Below are 20,733 nucleotides of genomic sequence, written 5' to 3'. Positions count from 1 at the left end.
ATGGTCAAACCCACAATTTTGTGCATATTGCCTGTTTTTAACATATCAGCACTGAAGACAAATGTTCACTTGCTTCCTAATATATATCTTACCCACCAGATAACCAGTGTCATTTACTTCACATGTTAGTTATATTAATGTTATGCCTGATCGGTGTATACTACATTAAAAAAATTAACCTCGGTGATTCAGACTATTTTAACAGATGTTATCTGTAAAATGCATCCTTAGCCAGAGTTTCTCTGAGATGCTCAGCACAGTCTGACAGTTTGTGGTAAACGCTCATCCACAGACTACAGGTTTATGATAACAGAACATAATGAGCATCAGTTCAATGTTAATGTCATTAACATGGAGAGAAGGGCCAGATCGTTTTACAAGCTCAGCAGAGGGAAGACAGTGACACCAAGCACTAATTAGGCGCTATCGTCTGGCTTTCACTGGATCTCTCAAACAGTAAAATCAACTAGAAAGTGCATTTTCTGAAGAAACTGCAGTGTGAATGCTTGAATCTGAATGTATGGACTGAAATGAATTAATTGCTGAATTTTGAGTTAAAAATTTTGAATGAGATAAAAAAAAAAAAAAAAAAACTGAATTTAACCTGAAAACAACAGTGCTGAACTGCTAAAAGCTGAAGGTTACACAGAAGAAGAAGTTGGAAAAAAGCTGAAAATGTTTTAAATGTAAATTAGAAAAACCTAAGAAATGAGAAAAGAACATTTAGAGTCAGAAAACATCTGAAAGAATATTAAAAGGTCATATTCTTTGAATCACTGAATGACTAAAATGTGATCCCTCCACTTTGATCCACACAGTTTAAAAAGTTTAAATGCCTGAGCTTTGAAAGACAAGATGTTGGAAAGAGAACAATAATGGCGACAATTTGAGGGTAAAATGATGGCTGTAACACTGTGGACACAGCAGCAGTTGAAAGAGAAGTGCTTAAGATGAATCTTGGCACAGTGGCAGGCAGAGCTCGTTAAGCAGGCAGGTGTGAGCCTGGTTGCTATAGTGACCGCACCCAATGGCTCCATACACACGTACACAGACATGCGCCTCACTTTTGCTGCTTAAAATGAACAGAAAAGTCAGGCCGAAACAAATCGTTCCCAAATGAAAAGTAAAAGTCGTATTGACAAAATTCTTTCACTGTGAGCGACAGCAATGTCTAGTCTACCAAATTCTCAGTTTTCATGTCTGTGGAGTTTATTATATGGACGTGGTGACAGTGGAAAGACACCATGCTCTTCTGATTTTCAAACGAACCTTCTGAGCCATTTTAACATTAGAGTCTATGGAAGAGTTGGAGGGAGGAGGCTGTGCATTGGTGACATTTATGAAAGAACCATAACACCTAGTACAATAGTAAACACATTGGATGAAAGAGGACAGCCATGGCTACGTTTTGAGGGTAAAATCATACCTGTAGAGCAAACGCTGCGGACACAGCAGCAGTTTTAAAAAAGATTTTAAGATTAATTTTTTTGCTCCTCTCACTCTAGCAGTTGAGCTGCCTCACTCTAGCCCCAACATTCCGTCCCATACACACCCATTATAAACTCTGAAACGGGTGAAAAAACATCATGAAACTTAAACTGGAACTGAAGAAAAAGTATAATAGATATTGAAAAGATAAATACAAGTTGAATAGTTGAATGTCTTGTCTTCGTTTTAAAGTTTGAATGGTGGCTCTATGTCAATGTATGTGGAAGTAGTAAGAGTTTAAAAATGAGTAAGTTGAATGAGGATTTGAAGGGTCTCCCCATTGAAATACATTATAAATTTTTGTTGAATAAAGTTGAATAAAATTAAAAATATAAATGTTAAAAATATGAAAAATAGAAGCAGTGTTGTCCAAAAGAATAGGAATCTAACGGTGTTTGAATGATTTTTCTAAGTTGAACGGTTTTGAAGGAGTAGGATTACAAAAAACGTACGGAATACAGAATAAAATATAACTAGAAAGTGCATTTTCTGAAGAAACTGCAGTGTGAATGCTTGAATCTGAATGTATGCACTGAAATGAATTAATTGCTGAATTTTGAGTTAAAAATATTGAATGAGATTAAAAAGAAAACAAAAAAAAAACCGAATTTAACCTGAAAACAAAGGTGCTGAACTGCTAAAAGCTGAAGGTTACACAGAAGAATCAGTTGGAAAAAAACTGAAAATGTTTTAAATGTAAATTAGAAAACCCTAAGAAATGAGAAAAGAACATTTAGAGTCAGAAAACATCTGAATGAATATCAAAAGGTCATATTCTTTGAATCACTGAATGACTCAAATGTGATCCCTCCACTTTGATCCACACAGTTTAAAAAGTTTAAATGCCTGAGCTTTGAAAGACACGGTGTTGGAAAGAGAACAATAATGGCGACAATTTGAGGGTAAAATGATGGCTGTAACACTGTGGACACAGCAGCAGTTGAAAGAGAAGTGCTTAAGATGAATCTTGGCACAGTGGCAGGCAGAGCTCGTTAAGCAGGCAGGTGTGAGCCTGGTTGCTATAGTGACTGCACCCAATGGCTCCATACACACGTACACAGACATGCACCTCACTTTTGCTGCTTAAAATGAACAGAAAAGTCAGGCCCAAACAAATTCTTCCCAAATGAAAAGTACATGTCGTATTGACAAAATTCTTTCACCGTGAGCGACAGCCATGTCTAGTCTACCTAATTCTCAGTTTTCATGCCTGTGGAGTTTATTATATGGACGTGGTGACAGTGTAAAGACACCATGCTCTTCTGATTTTCAAACGAACCTTCTGAGCCATTTTAACATTAGAGTCTATGGAAGAGTTGGAGGGAGGAGGCTGTGCATTGGTGACATTTATGAAAGAACCATAACACCTAGTACAATAGTAAACACATTGGATGAAAGAGGACAGCCATGGCTACGTTTTGAGGGTAAAATCATACCTGTAGAGCAAACGCTGTGGACACAGCAGCAGTTTTAAAAAAGATTTTAAGATTAATTTTTTTGCTCCTCTCACTCTAGCAGTTGAGCTGTCTCACTCTAGCCCCAACATTCCGTCCCATACACACCCATTATAAACTCTGAAACGGGTGAAAAAACATCATGAAACTTAAACTGGAACTGAAGAAAAAGTATAATAGATATTGAAAAGATAAATACAAGTTGAATAGTTGAATGTCTTGTCTTCGTTTTAAAATTTGAATGGTGGCTCTATGTCAATGTATGTGGAAGTAGTAAGAGTTTAAAAATGAGTAAGTTGAATGAGGATTTGAAGGGTCTCCCCATTGAAATACATGGGAAATTTTTGTTGAATTTTTGTTGAATAAAGTTGAATAAAATTAAAAATATAAATGTTAAAAATATGAAAAATAGAAGCAGTGTTGTCCAAAAGAATAGGAATCTAACGATGTTTGAATGGTTTTTCTAAGTTGAACGGTTTTGAAGGAGTAGGCTTTCAAAAAACGTACGGAAAAATAATAAAATATAATAATAACTAGAAAGTGCATTTTCTGAAGAAACTGCAGTGTGAATGCTTGAATCTGAATGTATGCACTGAAATGAATTAATTACTGAATTTAAGTTAAAAATCTTGAATGAGATAAAAAAAAAAAAAACCCGAATTGAACCTGAAAACAAAAGTGCTGAACTGCTAAAAGCTGAAGGTTACACAGAAGAAGAAGTTGGAAAAAAGCTGAAAATGTTTTAATTGTAAATTAGAAAAACCTAAGAAATGAGAAAAGAACATTTAGAGTCAGAAAACATCTTTAAAAGGTCATATTCTTTGAATCACTGAATGACTAAAATGTGATCCCTCCACTTGGACCCACACAGTTTAAAAAGTTTACATCTCTGAGCTTTGAAAGACAAAATGTTGGAAAGAGAACAACGATGGCGACGTTTTGAGGGTAAAATGATGGCTTTAACACTGTGGACACAGCAGCAGTTGAAAGAGAAGTGTTTAAGATGAATCTTGGCAGAGTGAGAGAGAGAGCTCGTTAAGCAGGCAGGTGTGAGCCTGGTTGCTATAGTGACCGCACCCAATGGCTCCATACACACGCACACAGACATGCACCTCACTTTTGCTGCTTAAAATGAACAGAAAAGTCAGGCCGAAACAAATCGCTCCCAAATGAAAAGTAAAAGTCGTATTGACAAAATTCTTTCACTGTGAGCGACAGCAATGTCTAGTCTACCTAATTCTCAGTTTTCATGCCTGTGGAGCTTATTATATGGACGTGGTGACAGTGGAAAGACACCATGCTCTTCTGATTTTCAAACGAACCTTCTGAGCCATTTTAACATTAGAGTCTATGGAAGAGTTGGAGGGAGGAGGCTGTGCATTGGTGACATTTATGAAAGAACCATAACACCTAGGACAATAGTAAACACATTGGATGAAAGAGGACAGCCATGGCTACGTTTTGAGGGTAAAATCATACCTGTAGAGCAAACGCTGTGGACACAGCAGCAGTTTTAAAAAAGATTTTAAGATTAATTTTTTTGCTCCTCTCACTCTAGCAGTTGAGCTGCCTCACTCTAGCCCCAACATTCCGTCCCATACACACCCATTATAAACTCTGAAACGGGTGAAAAAACATCATGAAACTTAAACTGGAACTGAAGAAAAAGTATAATAGATATTGAAAAGATAAATACAAGTTGAATAGTTGAATGTCTTGTCTTCGTTTTAAAGTTTGAATGGTGGCTCTATGTCAATGTATGTGGAAGTAGTAAGAGTTTAAAAATGAGTAAGTTGAATGAGGATTTGAAGGGTCTCCCCATTGAAATACATTATAAATTTTTGTTGAAAAAAGTTGAATAAAATTAAAAATATAAATGTTAAAAATATGAAAAATAGAAGCAGTGTTGTTCAAAAGAATAGGAATCTAACGGTGTTTGAATGGTTTTTCTAAGTTGAACGGTTTTGAAGTTATAGGATTACAAAAAACGTACGGAAAAATAAAATATAATAATAATAATAATAATAAAGATTAGAATAACAATACTGTGAATGCTTTTCAAGCATTCACACTAATAACTAGAAAGTGCATTTTCTGAAGAAACTGCAGTGTGAATGCTTGAATCTGAATGTATGCACTGAAATGAATTAATTGCTGAATTTTGAGTTAAAAATATTGAATGAGATTAAAAAAAAACAAAAAAAAAAAACGAATTTAACCTGAAAACAAAGGTGCTGAACTGCTAAAAGCTGAAGGTTACACAGAAGAAGGAGTTGGAAAAAAACTGAAAATGTTTTAAATGTAAATTAGAAAACCCTAAGAAATGAGAAAAGAACATTTAGAGTCAGAAAACATCTGAATGAATATTAAAAGGTCATATTCTTTGAATCACTGAATGACTCAAATGTGATCCCTCCACTTTGATCCACACAGTTTAAAAAGTTTAAATGCCTGAGCTTTGAAAGACACGGTGTTGGAAAGAGAACAATAATGGCGACAATTTGAGGGTAAAATGATGGCTGTAACACTGTGGACACAGCAGCAGTTGAAAGAGAAGTGCTTAAGATGAATCTTGGCACAGTGGCAGGCAGAGCTCGTTAAGCAGGCAGGTGTGAGCCTGGTTGCTATAGTGACTGCACCCAATGGCTCCATACACACGACACAGACATGCACCTCACTTTTGCTCCTTAAAATGAACAGAAAAGTCAGGCCGAAACAAATCGTTCCCAAATGAAAAGTAAAAGTCGTATTGACGAAATTCTTTCACCGTGAGCGACAGCAGCTTCTAGTCTACCAAATTCTCAGTTTTCATGTCTGTGGAGTTTATTATATGGACGTGGTGACAGTGGAAAGACACCATGCTCTTCTGATTTTCAAACGAACCTTCTGAGCCATTTTAACATTAGAGTCTATGGAAGAGTTGGAGGGAGGAGGCTGTGCATTGGTGACATTTATGAAAGAACCATAACACCTAGTACAATAGTAAACACATTGGATGAAAGAGGACAGCCATGGCTACGTTTTGAGGGTAAAATCATACCTGTAGAGCAAACGCTGTGGACACAGCAGCAGTTTTAAAAAAGATTTTAAGATTAATTTTTTTGCTCCTCTCACTCTAGCAGTTGAGCTGCCTCACTCTAGCCCCAACATTCCGTCCCATACACACCCATTATAAACTCTGAAACGGGTGAAAAAACATCATGAAACTTAAACTGGAACTGAAGAAAAAGTATAATAGATATTGAAAAGATAAATACAAGTTGAATAGTTGAATGTCTTGTCTTCGTTTTAAAGTTTGAATGGTGGCTCTATGTCAATGTATGTGGAAGTAGTAAGAGTTTAAAAATGAGTAAGTTGAATGAGGATTTGAAGGGTCTCCCCATTGAAATACATGGGAAATTTTTGTTGAATTTTTGTTGAATAAAGTTGAATAAAATTAAAAATATAAATGTTAAAAATATGAAAAATAGAAGCAGTGTTGTCCAAAAGAATAGGAATCTAACGATGTTTGAATGGTTTTTCTAAGTTGAACGGTTTTGAAGGAGTAGGCTTTCAAAAAACGTACGGAAAAATAATAAAATATAATAATAACTAGAAAAATTTGCATTTCCTGCGAAAATGCAGTGTGGATGCTTAAAGCTGAAGCTGTATGCAAAAACTAGCTGAAAAAGCTGAAAAGTTGCAGAAATTGTAAAAACTTTGCAGAAGCAAAAGAAGTTTGCTAAAATGGAATAACTTAGCAGAACTGCAATATCTTAGAGGAAACATAATACTTGGCAGAAATACAATAGCATAGCAGAATTTAGCAGAAATATTGTAACTTACCAGAAACATGATAACTTCTCAAAAATACAAGAATTTAGGAGAAATAGTATAAGATAACAGAAAGAATATATTTAGCCAAAAATACTTAAACATTACAGAAACACTATGATTTAGAAAAATAGTACAAAAGAGCAGAAATATTGTGATTTACCAGAGACACTGTGATGAACTATGAATATTGTAATTTTAAATTAAGACTATGTTTTAGCACAAATATTATAATTTGGCAGAAATACTATAATTTAGCACAAATACTATAAAAAGCAGAAATACTATAATTTAGCACAAACCCTATAAAAAGCAGAAATACTGTACTATGATTTGGTAGAAAAAACTATAATTAATCAGAAATACTATATTTGGCAGAAATACGGTATTTGGCACAAATCTTATAAAATAGCAGAAATAGTATGATTTAGCACAATAGTAATAACTTAAACAGAAAAATTGGAAAAGCAAAAATGGACAGCTGAAGGTCCCTCAACTATACTTGTTAAATGAAAAAAATCAGCAAAAAAATCTATAACAGCCACACAATCACAAATATGTACACATGAGGAAACACACATGCACAGAGAGACACACACACAAGATCCAATTCAGTCAACCAGTCTAAATATATTGAATTTGAATCTTAGAATGAGATCATCCCATTAAAAGCCTTTCTCTCTCTCTCTGTCACACACACACACACACACACACACACACACACACACACACACACACACACACACACACACACACACACACACACAGGGAGAGAAAAGTGAGTTTCTAGGTCAGCCTGGGAGCTGCTGAATTTGAATCCACCAATCAGAGAGCCTGTGCACTCTTTCCCTCCAAAACAGGTGCATCCTTTTTACACACGCAGCACAGAGAGACACAGGATCATTGCAGTCTATTTCTCATAATGACGACTCCCCTCAAACAAATGACCATAATTTCCTAACCGTAGGAGCTAGAACGGTCATTCTTACACCGTTTTGTTCAGAAGAGATGGGGGAATCTTCAAGTGTTGACAATTTATCATTAAAATATGAATTTTTAGAGATATATGACACGGATGACTTGTTGACTTAGAAGCCACGAATTCCCCAACATGCAAATTTGAATACCTGGAGCCCACATACATGATTGGCTGGCTGGGAAGCTGTGCAGGCCCTGATTTGTGGATTTGAATTCCTCAGCCCTCAGATATGATTGGCTGGCTTAGAAGCCATGAAGTCCCCAATATGCAAATTTGAATGCCTCAGGACACATATATGATTGGCTGGGAAACCGTGCAGGGCCTGATTTGAAAATTTGAATGTCTAAGTCCTCACAGAGGATTGGCTGCCTGGGGACTTGGCAGAAATATATAGAAATAGTATGATTAAGCATAAATACTACATTTAGTAGAAATACTATGTTTTAGCACAAATACTATAAAAAGCAGAAATACTATAATTTAGCAGAAATACTATATTAAGCACAAACCCTATAAAAAGCAAAAATAGTATGATTAAGCATAAATACTACATTTAGTAGAAATACTATGTTTTAGCACAAATACTATAAAAAGCAGAAATACTGTACTATGATTTAGTAGAAAAACTATAATTAATCAGAAATACTATATTTGGCAGAAATACTATATTTTGCACAAATCTTATGAAATAGCAGAAACAGTATGATTTAGCACAATAGTAATAACTTAAACAGAAAAACTGGAAAAGCAAAATGGACAGCTGAAAAAATGCTGAACATGCTGAGGGTCCCTCAAATATACTTGTTAAATGAAAAAAATCAGCAAAAAAATCTATAACAGCCACAAAATCACAAATATGTACACATAAGGAAACACACATGCACAGAGAGATTCAGTCACCCAGTCTAAATATATTAAATTAGAATCTTAGAATGAGATCATCCCATTAAAAGCCTCTCTCTCACACACACACACACACACAGACACACACACACACAGACAGACACAGAGGGAGAGAGCTGCCACCAATCAGAGTGGCTGTTTACTTTTTCCCGCCAAAACAGGTGCATCCTTTTTACACACGCAGCACAGAGAGGCACAGGATTATTGCAGTCTATTTCTCATAGTGAGGACTCCCCTCAAACAAATGACCATAATTTCCTAACCGTAGGGGCTAGAGCGGTCATTCTTACACTGTTTTGTTCAGAAGAGATGGGGGAATCTTCCAGTGTTAACAATTTATCATTAAAATGTGAATTTTTAGAGATATATGACATGGATGACTTGTTGACTTAGAAGCCACGAATTCCCCCAATATGCAAATTTGAATGCCTGAGGCCACATATATGATTGGCTGCCTGGGAAGCCGTGCAGGCCCTGATTTGTGGATTTGAATTCCTCAGCCCTCAGATATGATTGGCTGGCTTAGAAGCCATGAAGGCCCCAATATGCAAATTTGAATGCCTCAGGACACATATATGATTGGCTGGGAAACCGTGCAGGCCCTGATTTGAAAATTTGAATGTCTAAGTCCTCACAGAGGATTGGCTGCCTGGGGACCTGGCAGAAATATATAGAAATACTATGATTAAGCATAAATACTACATTTAGTAGAAATACTATGTTTTAGCACAAATACTATAAAAAGCAGAAATACTATAATTTAGCAGAAATACTATATTAAGCACAAATCCTATAAAAAGCAGAAATACTATATTAAGCACAAATTCTATAAAAAGCAGAAATACTATATTAAGCACAAATTCTATAAAAAGCAGAAATACTATATTAAGCACAAATTCTATAAAAAGCAGAAATACTATATTAAGCACAAATCTTATAAAATAGAAGAAAAAGTATGATTTAGCACAATAGTAATAAGTTAAACAGAAAAATTGGAAAAGCAAAATGGACAGCTGAAAAAATGCTGAACATGCTGAGGGTCCCTCAAATATACTTGTTAAATGAAAAAATCAGCAAAAAAATGCACAGGGAGAGAGAAGTAAGTTTCTAGGTCAGCCTGGGAGCTGCTGAATTTGAATCCACCAATCAGAGAGCCTGTGTACTTTTTCCCGCCAAAACAGGTGCATCTTTTTACACACGCAGCAGAGAGAGGCACAGGATTATTGCAGCCTATTTCTCATAGTGAGGACTCCCCTCAAACAAATGACCATAATTTCTAAACCGTAGGGGCTAGAGCGGTCATTCTTACACCGTTTTGTTCAGAAGAGATGGGGGAATCTTCCAGTGTTAACAATTTATCATTAAAATGTGAATTTTTAGAGATATACGACATGGATGACTTGTTGACTTAGAAGCCACGAATTCCCCCAATATGCAAATTTGAATGCCTGAGGCCACATATATGATTGGCTGGCTGGGAAGCCGTGCAGGCCCTGATTTGTGGATTTGAATTCCTCAGCCCTCAGATATGATTGGCTGGCTTAGAAGCCATGAAGGCCCCAATATGCAAATTTGAATGCCTCAGGACACATATATGATTGGCTGGGAAACCGTGCAGGCCCTGATTTGAAAATTTGAATGTCTAAGTCCTCACAGAGGATTGGCTGCCTGGGGACCTGGCAGAAATATATAGAAATACTATGATTAAGCATAAATACTACATTTAGTAGAAATACTATGTTTTAGCACAAATACTATAAAAAGCAGAAATACTATAATTTAGCAGAAATACTATATTAAGCACAAATCCTATAAAAAGCAGAAATAGGATGATTAAGCATAAACACTACATTTAGTAGAACTACTATGTTTGAGCAAAAATCCTATAAAAAGCAGAAATACTATATTAGGCACAAATCCCATAAAAAGCAGAAATAGTATGATTAAGCATAAATACTACATTTAGTAGAAATACTATGTTTTAGCACAAATAGTATAAAAAGCAGAAATATTGTAATTTAGCAGAAATACTATATTAGGCACAAATCTTATAAAATAGCAGAAATATTATAATTTAGCACAAATAGTATAAAAAGCAGAAATATTATAATTTAGCACAAATAGTATAAAAAGCAGAAATACTACATTTAGTAGAAATACTATGTTTTAGCACAAATACTATAAAAAGCAGAAATACTATATTAGGCACAAATCCTATAAAAAGCAGAAATACTATATTAGGCACAAATCCTATAAAAAGCAGAAATACTATATTAGGCACAAATCCTATAAAAAGCAGAAATACTATATTTAGCAGAATAGTAATAACTTACAAAATTACAAATATGGAGGCATATTGGAACACAAATGCACAGAGGGACACACAAACACAGGCTCTAATCCAGTCAACCAGTCTAACTATATTCAATTTAAATCCTACAATGACATGCTGCCGAATAAGGGCAGGGTCCTCTCTCTCCCACTAAACACACACACACACACACACACACACAGACAGACACAGAGGGAGAGAGCTGCCGAATTTAAATCCACCAATCAGAGTGGCTGTTTACGTTTTCCCGCCAAAACAGGTGCATCTTTTTACACACGCAGGACAGAGAGGCACAGGATTATTGCAGCCTATTTCTCATAGTGAGGACTCCCCTCAAACAAATGACCATAATTTCCTAACCGTAGGGGCTAGAGCGGTCATTCTTACACCGTTTTGTTCAGAAGAGATGGGGGAATCTTCCAGTGTTAACAATTTATCATTAAAATATGAATTATTAAAGATATTAGACTTCTAATGCACCATAACTGAGCAGAGCGAAGCAAAAACTGCCTTGACTTGCCCTCAAACAACGCTTTCTAACTCTAAATCTATTTGGAGTATCGATATCATTCTTTCACCGTAAGAGACAGCAGGCTTTGGTGAACAGTCATAGAAATTTTCAGGTCTCTGTGGAAATCCAACAAAAAGTTATGACGAGAGAAAAAAGTGGTTCATTTCCACAGTTTGAAATCTGAAGAAATCTGAGCGAAGGACAAATTTCCTACCCTCAAACAAGTCCAACTCATTTCAGAACGGTAATAGGTGAGAAAGAAATTCTTGAATTGTGAGCGTCAGGAGTGTCTGAAGATATACGGGGACAAGCCTCATGTCTTAACTTTGCTTCGTTAAGGAGATATGACGATTCGAATATGCCTCTCATTACAGAAATGTAGCGATGATTTTGAACAAGCTCTCCATTCACTTTATATGGAGAGTTTTCTGACCTTGTGTTAGTCTGAGGAGATTTGCCAAAATTCTATAAATCCCACAACAATGATGGTGACATTTTCTGAAAGCCAGCAAAAATACCTACGTTTTGATGTATAATTTGTGGAAGTTGAGTGAAAATTGAGCAAGTAGCAGGAAGTTGTTCGGACATGAAGTGAAAATTGCAAAACCTTCAGTGGCACACTGGAAGCCAAGAGCATAGCAACCATAACAACACATGTATTTTGTGAAAAATCACAATTTTGCAACTCAAAACTTTAAGAGGCATAAAAGTAAAACAGTAAAACATTTGAAAAAGCTGAATCATACCTGAATAGCCCAATAATTTGTGAACATTTTAAAATTTGAATGGTTGTTCTAGGTGAAAGTATGAGGAAGTAGTTAAGTTTCAAAAACAAGCAAAATTTAGCAGAATTGCAGAAGTTTCCCATTCATTTCAATGGGACAAATTAAAGGAAAAAAGCTTAATATTTTAAAAAGTATAATAGTTAAAAATAGCAAAAATCGTAGCAGGAATTAGCAAAAATAGCAGAATAGTTTAAAATTTGAACGGTGAAAATCGGCTGAAAATTGTGGAAGTAGTTAAACGGCGAAAAGTGTACGGAAGCAACTAGAATAATAATAATAAAGAATAAAGAGAAACAGGAACTCAATAGTGTGGATGCTTAAAGCATCCACACAATAATAAAGATTAGAATAACAATACTGTGAATGCTTTTCAAGCATTCACACTAACTAGAAAGTGCATTTTCTGAAGAAACTGCAGTGTGAATGCTTGAATCTGAATGTATGCACTGAAATGAATTAATTGCTGAATTTTGAGTTAAAAATATTGAATGAGATAAAAAAAAAACAAAAAAAAAAAAAAACGAATTTAACCTGAAAACAAAGGTGCTGAACTGCTAAAAGCTGAAGGTTACACAGAAGGAGGAGTTGGAAAAAAACTGAAAATGTTTTAAATGTAAATTAGAAAACCCTAAGAAATGAGAAAAGAACATTTAGAGTCAGAAAACATCTGAATGAATATTAAAAGGTCATATTCTTTGAATCACTGAATGACTCAAATGTGATCCCTCCACTTTGATCCACACAGTTTAAAAAGTTTAAATGCCTGAGCTTTGAAAGATACGGTGTTGGAAAGAGAACAATAATGGTGACAATTTGAGGGTAAAATGATGGCTGTAACACTGTGGACACAGCAGCAGTTGAAAGAGAAGTGCTTAAGATGAATTTTGGCAGAGTGGCAGAGAGAGCTCGTTAAGCAGGCAGGTGTGAGCCTGGTTGCTATAGTGACCGCACCCAATGGCTCCATACACACGTACACAGACATGCGCCTCACTTTTGCTGCTTAAAATGAACAGAAAAGTCAGGCCGAAACAAATCGCTCCCAAATGAAAAGTAAAAGTCGTATTGACAAAATTCTTTCACCGTGAGCGACAGCCATGTCTAGTCTACCTAATTCTCAGTTTTCATGCCTGTGGAGCTTATTATATGGACGTGGTGACAGTGGAAAGACACCATGCTCTTCTGATTTTCAAACGAACCTTCTGAGCCATTTTAACATTAGAGTCTATGGAAGAGTTGGAGGGAGGAGGCTGTGCATTGGTGACATTTATGAAAGAACCATAACACCTAGTACAATAGTAAACACATTGGATGAAAGAGGACAGCCATGGCTACGTTTTGAGGGTAAAATCATACCTGTAGAGCAAACGCTGCGGACACAGCAGCAGTTTTAAAAAAGATTTTAAGATTAATTTTTCTGCTCCTCTCACTCTAGCAGTTGAGCTGCCTCACTCTAGCCCCAACATTCCGTCCCATACACACCCATTATAAACTCTGAAACGGGTGAAAAAACATCATGAAACTTAAACTGGAACTGAAGAAAAAGTATAATAGATATTGAAAAGATAAATACAAGTTGAATAGTTGAATGTCTTGTCTTCGTTTTAAAGTTTGAATGGTGGCTCTATGTCAACGTATGTGGAAGTAGTAGGAGTTTAAAAATGAGTAAGTTGAATGAGAATTTGAAGGGTGTCCCCATTGAAATACATGGGAAATTTTTGTTGAATAAAGTTGAATAAAATTAAAAATATAAATGTTAAAAATGAGAAAAGTAGAAGCAGTCATGTCCAAAAGAAGAGGAATCTAATGGTGTTTGAATGGTTTTTCTAAGTTGAACGGTTTTGAAGGAGTAGGAGTACAAAAAACGTACGGAATAGATAAAATAGAATAATAAAGATTAGAAGAACAATACTGTGAATGCTTTTCAAGCATTCACACTAATAATAAAGATTAGAATAACAATACTGTGAATGCTTTTCAAGCATTCACACTAATTACTCCAGAGAGCAGCAGAGGATGAATCAAGAGGCTATATGTGGGGAAAAGGCAAGAAGCAAGAAGGAAGAGTAAGAATAGAAATGACTTGGGTGTTGCTCACTCTTCCCTATCTGAGCCTTCTTATCTGCCCTTCTGCCCCTGAGCCCACCACATTTCATCCCTAATGAACAGCCCCATAAAAAGAGGGAGTTCGATTTCTCGCTCTCCTTCTTTCCATCTCTCGGGCTTCCTCTCCTCCCAGCTCCCGTGGAAGATATCGGAGTCTATCATTTGCTGTGCTGGGCGGCAGCATCCGATCTGCAGATCTCCTTCACATTAAGGATCCTATTAGATAGAGAACCCTAAAAGGTAATTGGATTTCCCCCCTAGTTATCTTCATCTCTGTTTCACCCTAAGCCCGCTGTAATAACTTACTCTCAGGGCCAAAGATAACTCAATTCTGTCCCACAGAGAGCCAGAGAGAGTGTGAGTGAGAAAGAAAGAGAGGGACAGTGAGAGAGAAAAAGCATATGTTACGTCTCTGAGGCAAACGGGTATCTAAATCAAAACGCTCCTCTATCACTGCCTTCTCAACGATATGCAATCTGACAAGGAGTAAACATAAATTTGTGTTTTTATGGATCGAATTAATCTCATTGCTGGTGCCTTGGTTGAGATTTGCTGCTGCTGTTTAAAACAGAATTTCTCAGATGTAGCAGAGGATGGGGAGGGAATTGCTCTCTTTTTTTTCCCCCTTCAGAAAACCTTATTTTGATACCTCAAATGACGCGCTGTGGGGGCCCATTTGGAGGTTTATTTCCTCACAAAACAATAACCAATCTGAAGTGTCACCGCAACACAATGCAGAGAAACAACCCTTTAAAAATCTGGGACATAACTGAAAATTATTTCACAACCCCCCCCCCCAAAAGGGTGGGGGTGGAGGGCCTTTCATTGGCCTGTTATTTTTATTGTGGCAGTGCAAAATGAAACCATTGGCTCCAGCAGGCTCAAGTAGAGCTTGTATAGAGGCAAAAATCAATACAGCAATATCAGAGCAAGACTTATCAGGGTTCGCTTCTTCTCAGAGGTCACCGTGGAGCAACTGCATTTAAGTGGGGAATTCAATTGTGAAGCATAGTTTGGGACAAGCTTTGCTGGGTATCTGATTAAGGACAGCTGGGAGGTTGCAAGGGAAGGTAAAGTTACAAATGACAACCCCAAAACACAGCTAGCTTTGCAGAGGGACCTACGTTTTCTTTGTTGCACGTAATATGGAAACAAAATCTATGAAAGTGAATGCTGACAAACCCACAATGCCCTAAAATGCAGAAAGAATTCAGTCTCCATACACGTAGCTACCCCTCACAGAAGCGTCTTGATAAACTCTGTCATAAAATCCATCATAGACTATTTAGTTTGTGTAGGTAACTACACAAATTACTTTATATTTATTAAGGCTTGAACTCAGTTCAACTGTTTATTCTTGCAATACTCCCTATTTCAGTACACATTTTAAAGGTTTTCAAAGCCCAGAAGCCTCAGCTGGAAGAGATGTAGAAATACAGAAAGAGAAAATAACAAGAAAACACAGCAAAAAAAAAAAAGAAAAAAAAAAAAAGAAAGATATTAGATTTGCAGACCCGAGGACAGCAAGTCTGTTCTTTGCTCAACATGCCAGGCTAGCAATCAGGACCTGTATGCTGGAGAAATGTAGAAGGGATAGGACATGGTTACAATAAGAGTACGTGGCCCACGGCCACAGCAGAAGGCTGAGGCAGCGCAGGATCATTTGGGGCCATCGTGTGCAAACTGACTGCCTGGTCTGTCGATCGGCCAGTCTAGCAACCTACTGTAAGATGCTTTTACTTGCCAAATGCCCAAACCTGCATAGACTGGAATAAAAACAAAAACTGCCGGTATTACCCTTGTAGAACTTAATCATACTCTAAGAGTCAGTGCTGATGATGATAAGGTCAAATCATGTCAAACAATACTGTGCAAATGACTGACACTTGGCACTGTATGAGCAGTACGGGTTCAGCCGAATAACATGACAATCACACAGGAAAGCAGTCTAGCCTGTGATTGCCATGTTTTGCTCTCTTCACTGTATAAATGCTCAAGTGCACGTGCTGTGCCTCCGCCCCTGTGATTGACTTTCTGCAGTCTTAAGGGATTCTACTTTACCCAAATGTAAGAAAGACCCTTCCTTGAACCTTAAAAAAAAAAAAAAAAAAGAAAGCATCACATTTTACTGCCAAGTGGGGGCCAAGGCTTACACACAGTGAGCCCTTCAGGCCAGCACCTCTCAGGTCTGTCTGCAGCTTTTAGTGCTGGCAGGTTCCTGAGAAATGATGGTGGGAGGGATGGAAGAGAGGGGAGGATGCCATATTCCTGTCATTGGCAAAATACACCCCCAGTGGGAGTATAATGGACAGGATCTCAGCAGGACAGGAAATGATTTTGGTGAGATCTAGAAAGAAGAGTCGGGGGAGTGAAGTGGAGTTGGACTCGCGAAGGAGCAGCGAGAGGTGCCTACGGGTCAGGACAGAGTTGGCCCGGCGGCTACATGTGAATGGCAACGTTTGTCCTGAGAGCTAGAAGGAGGAATAGGAGAAGTTAAGACACAGAGGCAAGTCCACCGTTACACTGAGATGTACAGGGATAAATTAACACTAAGCTGGGGCTAGCCAAACTGTATGTGCAAAGCAGTTAACACGCGCCTGAAACTACATCTGTATGTGTCTCTATGTTCCCAATTAGCCAGGGTTATGTTTGAAAAGTAAACATTTGTCTTCTAGATTTACTGTGACAGATTCTACAACTTTATGGTTTAAAGTAGCCACTGGATCGGCACCTTTCCCACCACTTTTACCGCTTGTTTGTTTTTATTCAACATATACACAGTCAGAGCATACCAATAACAAGTCAAGAATTCTTATCAAAGCAGTCAAAGCTGCTGAAATGGATAAAGTTGCCATGGGTCACACAGGGGGAAAGCCAGACTGATTTTGCAAACATCCTTCATCCTTATTAAAATATAATTAATGATATATTTTTGATTCCAATTCACTGAAAAAGCTGTCCTTGCATCTTTAAGATAAATTGTGGCAAACGATTTTAGTGTCTATGAAAACTTCCTGCGCCAGGCTGGTGAAAATCACAGTTTATATACATTTTCGTATTTTTTTTTTATACTTTTTTTCTTCCGTAATAAAAATATTTTCAATGGGCATTTTGTGTTCATGCTTGTGTGTTTGCCTAAACTGCGCAGCATCTTACCTCAAATTCTGCATGTTTATGAATGTCTTCGGCCCTCTGTCGGCTGAGGATGAATTCAGCTTCGTTAGCCACACGAACCAGGTGGTCCTTCATGGTGTGACTCAGAAGCCTGAGGGCAGATGGGAGAGTGGCCATCAGTACACTGCAATACTGTGTAAGATTTATTCCTTCATTAACATAACAGCTTATAAGTCATTTAGCCTCAGACGCTTCGAAATTTCACAAAATCGAGAGCATCACTGTATTTAAAGCTTGTTTAAACCTACAGATAAACCCGCCATGTAATATCCATGAAATATTGAAAAGGAACCGTGCGAAATAAGCAGAAAATCTAATTTGAAAACCAACCCAAAGCACATTTGTCTTCTACCTGGGGTGCAGGTGTTAATTGATCTGTTAATGATATGCATCTGACAAGAGGGAGGATCTCTGCTTGTGTTGCTACATATGTAGTCTACCTCCTTCTTCTTATCAGTGTTGATGAAACATGCATGTTATGTGTGTGCGCGGGTCACAGAAACCTCTCCGCAGCCCCACAGGTCAGGACTGTGCAAAGTGGAACAATAACAGACCGGTGGACAGAGAGGAGAGGTGGGGGCAGGCTGGGACTGGCAGCGGGATGGCTGTAACCTAAGCCTCCAGTTTCAGCACAGTGCAGCAGGGGAGCGGAGGCACTGGGGCCTCTGCAACCTCCGAGTCCTTATTCCGGCCCCACTATCAATAACCTAACCACTGGCCCTTCTTTATACCGCACCAAGTTAATGATTGCACATGTGGTCAAATCCTGTTAAAATAGGGTTGTAAAATTCAATCATATTAAGCACGTGCCACTTTAGAAGAACTTTTAAAATCTTGTTGGAAAGAAAATTCGGGAAAAAAGCAGTTTGGATGGACTGGTCATACCTGCATACCAGAAAATCCAGCAGAGCTGCACCAAATTATTTTCTTTACTGACAGAAAATGGTGTAAATCTTATAGGCAACTAGAATTAGGGGCTAACAAGTCAGGTTTTTACAGAAAAAAGATACATTTACTTACATTAACTGTTGTAAGTAGTGAAAACCAAACAATATACATCTCCATCTCATATAGTAACTGTACTTTTCAGGGTGTGAGCTGTATTATATATTAACCATGTCCAACTTCTGGGTGTTTTACATGAAAGGAGATACAAACTACACTGTAAGTAATTGACAGCTGAATAATAGAAAATCCATCATGTACATTGACATAATGAATATTAATTAATTATGCAAAAAAATTAGGATGTTAAAAGGAAAGATTAATCCACATCATAATATAGCCCGATCCCTGAAAAGTACAGCATACTCACAACGTAGGATGGTTTTCCACTTCTGAATCTATTTTCCCAAAGAAAAGTGTCACATACTTAAAACTTGGATGGATGGATACATAGATAACGTATTAAGAATATCAAGTATATTAAGCTTAAAATTATTATATGTCACAAACGCCAAAGTTGTTAATAGCTGAAGTACTTTTTGGGTTGACTGCGATTTGAGTGTATTTCTTATTTGTTTATCCTCCTATGAGTCTGTAATAAATAAAGATTGATTGAAAAATTATATTATATATTACATGTATCATAACAGCAAAGTCTGGAAAGTAATTTTCTAACACTTTCTTAGACAAACACGTCAAATGATAACATTGCTATCTCATTTGTGTTACTTGGGATTACCCTCTGCCAATTCTAAAAGCTGAGGATCAATAATAGAAAGTGTTGCTCTACCAACCTGAAACTGAGTGTGAATACTACAAAGGAGCCAGAGTAAGAAGGGTGACCTCTTATTAGCAAAATGAAGCTTCATATGTGGGAATAATTGAAAAACAGAGATGGTAGCCGACAGATAAAGGCTCAGGCAGAAAGGCCCGAGTGGCAAATTAAGAGCGATTTCCCAAGTGTTGCAGAGGAACCAGCACTCAGAGCTCCTATCACCTTCTACCTAAACCCTCTTTCTCTCCCCAAGTCCCACTGGGATAAGCAGGTATTGAATGGACCCTTGAACGCAGCGGTCCTCCATCCTCACTCCCCTAAGTCCCTCTGCGCTTTTCAACCATTGATTGTTGTCTTGAACAGCCACCATATTGCACGGGCCTTGAGGATCTCGGGTGCCCGAGTGGAGGAGGGGTACGATGCGATCCGAGGAAGGTGAAATTGGAAAGTGGCTGATGAATGGAGGTTGGAGAGATAATTTAGTGCTGCTGCAAAAAGAGAGGCAGGTCGGAGTTACCTACCTGCCTTCGTTTACCAGCTCGATAAAGGCTAAGCCGGCATTCTTCTGGATGGAGTTCTGCCATTCCTGCAACACAAACATCAACATGTTACTGATGCAACTTTTTACAATAGTACAGAACTCTGTTGCTATACATTAGCAGCAGCAAGAGGCAAAAATGATACGTTTACAAGATAAGTGAGTTTTTCTTAGTCTGGGTCAAAGTGAATTTAGTTTGAACAAAAACAGTAGCTCCATGTAAAGCTTTTAATCCCTCTGACTTAGCTACTTCTTTACAGGCCCCTAATATCACATAAAACATGATCCAAAAAGGATTAAGAATTGCTTGGATTAGCGCCGGCTGCATAATATGCGAGCCCACCATTGCGCAGCAGTGAAAGAGCCGTGTTGAGAGTGCATTTATCACAAGTAAATACACACATTTCTTCCTCTCTTTGACTAGCGTTATGGTTCGAGGTGTCAGTCTAAACAATCCAACCGCAGCCGTGTGCGCCTTATATCCTCAACTTCGAAGGGACAACGAGAGAAGGGAAACTCGGCCGGTCATCGTCTCTCATGTTCTGTTCCACATTTCAACACCTTCAACGCAACCGTCAAAAGAATAATAAAGCAACAAGGTCACGGGGGGCTGTCTGAAGCTCACAGCGTTTCCCCCCCTTCTTCCTCTCAGGGGAGCTGGAGAAAAATGCACAAAAAAATTCTCAGGTTGGAGACCTAAACCACCAAACTACTCTTACAAAAATCATTATTCAAAGCTTGGACTTCTTTTTTTCTTTGCATTCTTAATATTTTTGTTAACCAACATTAAAACTTGCCATCAGTTGACAAATGTTTAACAGTTACTACTGTGAGAATAACTGTGATCCACAATTTATTCAGACTTGGAGACACTTTTATTCCAAAGTAATCAAAACCACTAATTTTTATCATTTCCATTTAATCGTTTCACAG

The 20,733-nt window shown here is 37.5% G+C and overlaps 1 protein-coding gene across 9 annotated transcripts in view; it reads right to left on the bottom strand.

Moving 5' to 3' along the window:
• lrba (LPS-responsive vesicle trafficking, beach and anchor containing) overlaps positions 1 to 20,733 on the bottom strand; it is a 188,273-nt gene that overhangs the window by 93,646 nt on the left and 73,894 nt on the right. For all 9 annotated transcript variants that reach the window (XM_085276522.1, XM_085276524.1, XM_085276526.1 and 6 more), the window contains exons 34-35: positions 19,784 to 19,848; positions 17,525 to 17,633 (exon numbers count right to left, since the gene is read on the bottom strand). In XM_085276522.1, coding sequence (XP_085132648.1) covers positions 17,525 to 17,633; positions 19,784 to 19,848 — 174 coding nt within the window. The remainder of the gene's footprint in view (positions 1 to 17,524; positions 17,634 to 19,783; positions 19,849 to 20,733) is intronic.

Source organism: Mchenga conophoros, linkage group LG6 (genome assembly GCF_057382185.1).
Source record: "Mchenga conophoros isolate Kocher_MC1m ecotype Shallow Benthic linkage group LG6, M_conophoros_male_GT1.1, whole genome shotgun sequence".
Lineage (NCBI taxonomy): Eukaryota > Metazoa > Chordata > Actinopteri > Cichliformes > Cichlidae > Mchenga > Mchenga conophoros.
Note: the sequence above shows the minus strand (reverse complement) of the source record. Positions and strands in the feature narration are given on the sequence as shown.